At 49.1% G+C, this 7,035-nt stretch overlaps 1 protein-coding gene across 2 annotated transcripts in view; it reads right to left on the bottom strand.

Annotated features, from left to right (window-relative positions):
• Positions 1–1,938: 1,938 nt before the first annotated feature.
• The window catches only part of KIFC3 (kinesin family member C3), a gene marked incomplete at its 5' end in the record, with an annotated part of 50,871 nt that continues 45,774 nt past the window's right edge, over positions 1,939–7,035 (bottom strand). For both annotated transcript variants that reach the window (XM_036750694.1, XM_036750695.1), the window contains 3 exon segments: positions 1,939–4,045; positions 5,545–5,656; positions 5,836–5,970. In XM_036750694.1, coding sequence (XP_036606589.1) covers positions 4,020–4,045; positions 5,545–5,656; positions 5,836–5,970 — 273 coding nt within the window. In that variant the 3' untranslated portion in view covers positions 1,939–4,019.

Raw genomic sequence — 7,035 nt, 5'->3', positions numbered from 1 at the left:
AGGCTTTCTGCTGTGTGGGGCCCCACCCTGCTGGTCCTTTCCTCACCCCCTTCACCAGTATAATCAGTTTTCAGTGGAGCATTTGGGATACACCAACTCAAACAGAGATGGCCCACTTCCTCTTGTGACCAGAGGTGAGGGTTTACCAGACACATCTTCATCATTAGAGAACTATCCAGCCTGTGGCTGTTTACTGAACAGACAATAGGGGGAGGTGTTGGGTCTCAGACACCAAGAAGATGCCAATCTATGAGTACCTACTGAGATTAGTGACACTGACCCCCTTCCCTTGAGGAATGTCCCCAAGAAAGGGTGATTAGACACCAATGACAGAACTTTAATGCAAGGCCATAGAGCCATGGCCTATGTGGGGATCGGTCTCATAACTTGGCCTCCTTTGCGTGGGGCTCCAGCCAACGGAGACAAGCAACCAGAGGTAGGTGACTGATAAAATACTTAGAGAAATACACAATGGAATGAATGAATGAATAAATGGTCACTAGCAAGGTGCCCTATGGAGTTGGAGTTTTTGAGACAACAAGGAAAGACTAGTGATTTGGTGATCAAATCCACTCACACCATCTTAGACTGTGGCATTTATGGAACAGCAGAGAATGCTCTGGGTCCTGTTAGATCATACCTCAGCTCTTGGACACTACATTTTAAGAGGGAGTGTACCCAGGAAGAAAAGCAACCTGAAATCCTGCCCTGTGAGACTCTACTGAGAAAACGTAGACTATTTAAACTAGAGGAGACTGTGGCTGGGAGAATGTGACAGACCTCAAGTCCCTATATGGAAAAGGGGCAAGAGGCAGAAGTTACAAAACGGCAGATCTCAGCTCAGCTTCAGAGATTTCTTATGCTTAGGGCTGTCCAACAACAAAATAGACCGTCTTGTGAAATAATGAGCTCCCTGTAACAAAGTGTTCATGTCAAGGCTAGAGAGATTATGGAGAGAATTCCTTCACTGGATGAGAGGGCAGACTGGGTGGTCTCTCTGGTTCTTTCCAGTTCTCCAGTAGGGCTTTTGGCCCAGTCTTGACAATATGGTTACTTTAATTCTTGGCTCCAGAAAGACTACCTACCCCATGTGGCCAGAGGTGCTTTGGGCTGCAAGGGAGGTGGTGAGCAGCAGGCCTTCAGAGGTGCCCTTGTAACACCCCTCTCCAGAGGCACCATCCATCCATCTCTCCCACCCGCTACTCACCCTGCAGCTGTCTGACCTCTGGCTCCCAGGAGGAGGAGGATCAGATTCCCACACCTGTTCCCAATCTGGACATGGCTAATTCCTTGCCCCTCTGCTGAAGCAGACAGGAGCCAGTGAGGGGCAGGGAAGCAGGCCAGGGAGACAGACAGGTGGCCAGAGCACCTGCCCCAAACCCCGCTGTGTTGTTCCCAACAAAGTACAACTCCTTTATCTCTTTGGCTGTAGGGTGTATTAGAGATGAAACAAATGTGGCTACTGAATTATGAACATAAATGAAAAGATATCCTTTGAAGAAAAGTGACTTAGATACATGCTGGTTTCCCTCTTTCCTGAGGGTGAAGAGATTCAGAATCTACTCTGTTGTTTTGTGGGAGTCTCACTCCTTTCACTAAACCTGGTGACTCAGCCTTTAAAATTTTTTTTCAATTAACATTGTCTCTCCCTCCTCCTCCCCGACCCAGGGTGAGGAGGGAACCCTTGGGACAAACGAGCATAATCAAGCAGAGAAGATTCTCTCATGGGCCGTGTCCAAACATGTGTCTCGTTCTGCACCAGTCCATCCTCTCTCAGTCAGGAGATAGGTGGTGGTATTCTTCAGCACTGGTCCCCCGGTATCATGGCTGGTCAGACAGAGCTCTAACATCACACGCGCGCACACACACACACACACACAATCCCCTTCTATAAGGAAGGGAGGGGATGTCTGTGCTTAAAAGTAAGTTCTCGTGTGATTTGTGCAAAAGAGCTCTCTTTATTAAAATCAGTAAAAACAGCTCATATTCCAAAAGATCTTGGTTAGGAATTATGAGAGAAACATTAAAAAGGGCTGTAGTGGGAAAAGAGAAATCAGTGCATCTGAGATGATTGGATATAAAGTGTCCGAGGCCACTCAGCATCATGTCAGGCCCCTGGCCATCCCTCACAAGGATCTCTTGGCCTCCAAGAGGGTCAGGTCACAAACAACAATCAAACTTCACAAAAAATGAGCCTGAGGGCACTGAGCTCTGGGAGATATAAATATGTGTCCAGCAACAGCCTGGGTGGGGGTGGGGGGAGGCCATTGAGAGAAGAAAAACTTAAAATATATGTCCACCCATTAGATTAACTCTCCAGCATGTCTATGTACACCTATACACAGGTATATACAAATTCACTTTTCACACGTTTGCTTCCCACCTGGAGGGAGTTAGCTAGTTGGCCCCCTCCCTTTGTGTTTTGGGTTTCCAGACCCTTCCCCTCCCTTGGCTTTGCCAAATATAAACCTAAGGGAACTGAGAAGGGTGGAGGAAGTGAGAAGGAAGCTAGGGTTTCAGGACTGAAACCCCCTCCTGGGGTAAGATGATCCCCTCCCTGGGATCTCTGCACAGGTGAGGGCTTAGGGGACAGAGCTCCCTGCAACTGTGGGCAGACTGCCCCTGGCCGCCTGCCCACCAGCCACCTGCGTTTTAAAAGCCAGTTTCCCCCCATCTGCCATGTTGTTTTGAACCAGTGTGTCCCAGGAGTCTTCACCTCTTCCCTCCAAGATGATTGGATGGGGTAGTCTGTTGACTTTTTCCATAAAGTGCATCATTCCCTTGGGAAGCAGAAAGAACAGGGGTTGAGAGGATGTTACGCCGGGAGATGGAAGGGAGCCAACCACCTTTCTCTAGCCCCACAGTGTTCTCAGATGGAGGTCTTAGCCTGGGCATTCCCAGCCTCCCTCCTCTGCATGGCAAGGACGAGAGGTTAGAGCAGCCTCTTGGGTTCTACAGGCTAATAGTTTTCCAGAAAACCAAGTCATGTGGATGGATGGAAATGGAGGAAGGAGGGTAGCTCCATGGAGTAAGGAGAATAAGGAGAGTCACTGTGGAAAGGGGTGAACTGGAGAAGCCATGGAGAAAGCCAGTGTCTTCTGTCCCCTTTCTTCTCAGACAGGTCCCTCCTCTCTAGCCTTCAGGTGCAGCCATAAGGAGCCCACAGTGTGGCAGCCCACATAACTGAATGAAGATAATTTCTTGATGCCATCGTGTTCTCACAGGGAAATCACAAGGACATCTAAGTTTCCTCTTTGCCCACTGGCTTTAAGGGGACATTTGAACCAAAAACCCACAAAGAGCAAAATCCAGACCAATCCCACAAAACAAGTTGAGTTCCAGCCCCTAGGGCCCCCATAGGCAGGGGATCTGGCAGCAGGCCTCAGGCTAAGAGATGGGCCCTGGGAGGCCCCAGGGATGTGAGAAAGAGTAGGTGAACAAAGCCCAGGTTCTTCCGATGTACTGCTCTGAGGTCCTGAGGGATGCCCACCTCTGTCCACGATTAGGTCTGAGTCAGAAGCACAGAACGTACTGTATGTCAGCTCCCAGACAGGTGGGCACCTGCTCCCAGGGTTAGGCCCAGCTCTCACCATCTGGACTAACACAAGCCTCAGATGAGCCAACTTGAGGCCCAAAGACCAAGGTGCCTCCTTGCAACCTAAAACGCTTGCAGCCCACAGGTAGGGCGAGGAGGCCAGTCCTGCTGGCTGGGATGCGCCTATGGTCCAGCCAGGCCCATCAGCCACCAACACGCCAACAAACACAATCTGTGCTCCCTGAAGTCTAGGCTGGGAAAAAGATTCATTTCCTTCAAAACTAATTTCACATCTGTTGGGGATAGGGCTGGGGAGAAGCAGAGAGTCCAGGGCAGAAAGGAGAAGCCCTCTCCTTCCTGGGCCTAAGAACAGTCTTTGCACATTTAGAGTCCTTAATTCTGGGTAGAAAGGGAGGAGTTAAGCAGTATGCAATGTCCTTCCTCCAACCTTGCACCGGACACCCAGATGTTGGCTCCTGGTGTATCACACTGGCACTGGTTTCGTCTTTCCTACAGTAGAAAGGAGGGAGAAAAAAGCATCAGGGAAGAGGACAAGCCATTGGCTGCCTTGCACACACTCCTTGGCCACCCAAAGCAGGCCTGCCAGCGCTTGGGAAGGGAAAGCGCAGGACCCCCTTTAAAAGAAAAGCAAGAAAGAAACTCTGAGGCTGCATCCTAGCAGTGAGACCTTCCAGCATCCACTCTCCAGCAGAAATGAAAGCAGACTTTCACCATGGAGGCCAGAGGCTCACCCCATCCCTCCCCAAACACTCACCGAGGGACATGCCAGACAGACCCCTGAATTCAGGCTGAAATCAAAGCCAACAAAACAGTTTCACTGGAGAGCCTGAAAGCATATTCTTTTCCTCTTCCTCAGGGACAAAAGGCATCTGATCTGACTTCCTGGTCTAGGGAAAAGAGCCCTTAGTCTTCACTCTGCCACTAACTTTGGGTGATCTGGGGCAAGCCCTTCTTTGGGCCTTGGTTTCCTCATCTGTAAAATGAAATCATTGCACTAAAGCATTTCCAAGGAAGGTCCTTTTCACCTCTGACGTGCTATGGTTTTACTTCCCAAGGAGAAAAACAAAAAGAAACAAAAAATACTGAAATGGGAAGGACACCGGGTCAGGACTGTCTGTTCCTCTGGACCAGGCAGGCCCTACTCCTTTTTCTTGGCATGGTACAAAGGTATTGAAGTCAGGAAGATCTGAGTCTAAATTCTGCCTATGACACAGAGTGCCAAGTCAGCTCACATCTCTGGGTCTGTTTCCTCTTGGGGATAATGAAAGCTTCTGAGGTCCCTTTCAGCTCTAAGGCTATTGAGACTCTAAGAGAGGGATGCTGGGTTTGTCCTACAGCTGGACTCCCTTGGAAAGAGCCCTGGAAGCAAAAGAAACCTGGCTGCTCTCGACCTTTAACTAGCTCGCCGAGTAAACTCAGTACTTCTGAGTCTTGGCCCAGTCTTTGCCCATCTGCAAAATGGGAAAACAATCTCTACTCAAAGATGGCAGATTTGAAAATGCCTTGAAAAAATTTTAAAAGCATGATTCTAATAATAAAAATAATTTGTCCGGGGGAGGAGAGCTGGAAAAAAGATGGGCCATTTCTATTCTCCCAGGATTAAAGTCACTGACCAACAAGCACATTCCATACTGTGGGGAACAAATTCCCTGGGGGTTCAAGGGTAAATTCACGGTGAAGTGAATGCGGCTCCTTTTCCCCAATGAGAACTGGGGTTCTATCCCAGTTCTCTCTATGCCTACCTCAGTTCCCCCAGCCCAGCCTAGTCGGAGAGCATCTCTGTGAGCTCCCAAGTGATTGAGAGGCCATTGTTCCTGGCTGAGGAGAGGTTGGCTCCCATGATCTGGGAAGACTGGCCAATGAACAGGTGGGAGAAGGGAGGATGCTCTCTCCCTGCCTACTCATCCTTCCTCCCTCACCACCCCCAGGCACACAGCCCTGATTATAGGAAAGTGATTCTAACTTCTCCTGCTCTTTCATGGACTTACCTGAGGTCTGCAGCTTCCTCCGGATTGAGCTGGACCGGCTAATGGGAGCCCCAGAACTAGAAGAGGAATAGGATCGGGTGGAAGATGGAGTCTGGACTGAGCCTCCCTCAAACTAAAGAGAGAGAAAAGGGAAAGCTGGCGTCAGCCCAGAGTGAGGGCCAGGGAGGTGGAAGCTGTCCCAGGGTACCATGAAACCCACAGAGACAAAGAAATGGAAGAGGATGAAATCTGGTCCCAGAGGAAGGTGAGAAAACCCAGCCCCAAGACGGCAGTTGCAGAGCCATTTCTTACCTCCAAGTGCTCTTGACTAGACCATGACATCAGCTCAGCCCTACGGGACCCTGGGCCCAACTCCACAGACCTCACTCTCTCAGCAAACTTCAGAGAACACAGGGTCTCGCTGGTGTTCTTTTCCACGGGGGAAACCTGCAGGTGACACAAGGCCTTCATTCCTTCTGCCCTTTTAGCCAGGTTGGCCCAGTTCCCAGGCCTGAAGACCACAACTAATGAGTTGGAAGGGACCTCAGCAGTCAGCCAAGCCACTCAATTTCTTCAGCTTCCACACGGTGAGTGGCATTCCAGAAACGGTGAGAGGCTGCAAGGAAGCCTCGGGCTTTGAAGAGGCACCCCTCCTCCATCAAAATAGCAACAGAATCAAAAAGGAGCAAAACTACCACAAATCCTCATAAAAGAATAAAAAAAATGAGCAAACTTGAGGGCACAAAAGACAATTTTTTAAAAAGGAAATTAAGAAGCAAAGGCAAAAGATCAGAAGGTAGATATACAGAAACGGTAGCAACAGTTAACCCTGGCAAACAGGGCAGGAATGTCCATGAAACAAACATGCTCTGGGAAATTACAAGACCAAATTAACTCATCAAGGGAGAAAAAAATCACAAGAGGAATTAAGAGAGGAACTGAGGATAGTCGAGTAAAGTCTTTAAATTAAGCCAATGGTTTGTCTGCTGCGTTTCATAGGGATCTCAGACTTAGAGCTAAGGAGAAGCCAAGTCTAGCCCTCCCCTTTACAGATGAAAGAACTGAGGCAGGGTCACATGGTTAATAAGTATCTGAAGTGGGATTTGAACTCAGGTCCTTCTGACCTCAGGTTTAGCACATTTTCCACTATAATACCTAGGCAAGGAATCTAACCTGTGGGAATAAGCGTAAGTGGCTGATTCACCAGCTACGAGGGGACCAATGATCCAGAAATGAAAGAGAATGGTGTTAGGAAACAAGGACCTGAAAAAATCTGGCCCAGTCCCCCAACACCAGCGTCATCCAAGGAACCAAACTCAGTTATCTGGCTCATGTATTTTGGTACTGTGGGGAGAGGCACACTTCGTGGTGGGGTACAATGGAGAAAGCCCTGGGCCGGAGAGTCCTCAGGAGTCCTGGGTTCTGGTGTCAGCTTGGTGACCTTAGACAAGTCATTTTCCCTCTCTGAGTCTCCAAGTAGCAAAATAAGAGACTTTAATGTCTGCAGGCTAG

The sequence above is a fragment of the Trichosurus vulpecula genome, chromosome 3 (assembly GCF_011100635.1).
Source record: "Trichosurus vulpecula isolate mTriVul1 chromosome 3, mTriVul1.pri, whole genome shotgun sequence".
In the NCBI taxonomy this organism is placed as follows: domain Eukaryota; kingdom Metazoa; phylum Chordata; class Mammalia; order Diprotodontia; family Phalangeridae; genus Trichosurus; species Trichosurus vulpecula.
The sequence above is the reverse complement of the archived record's forward strand: the minus strand, read 5'-3'. Positions and strand labels throughout refer to the sequence as shown.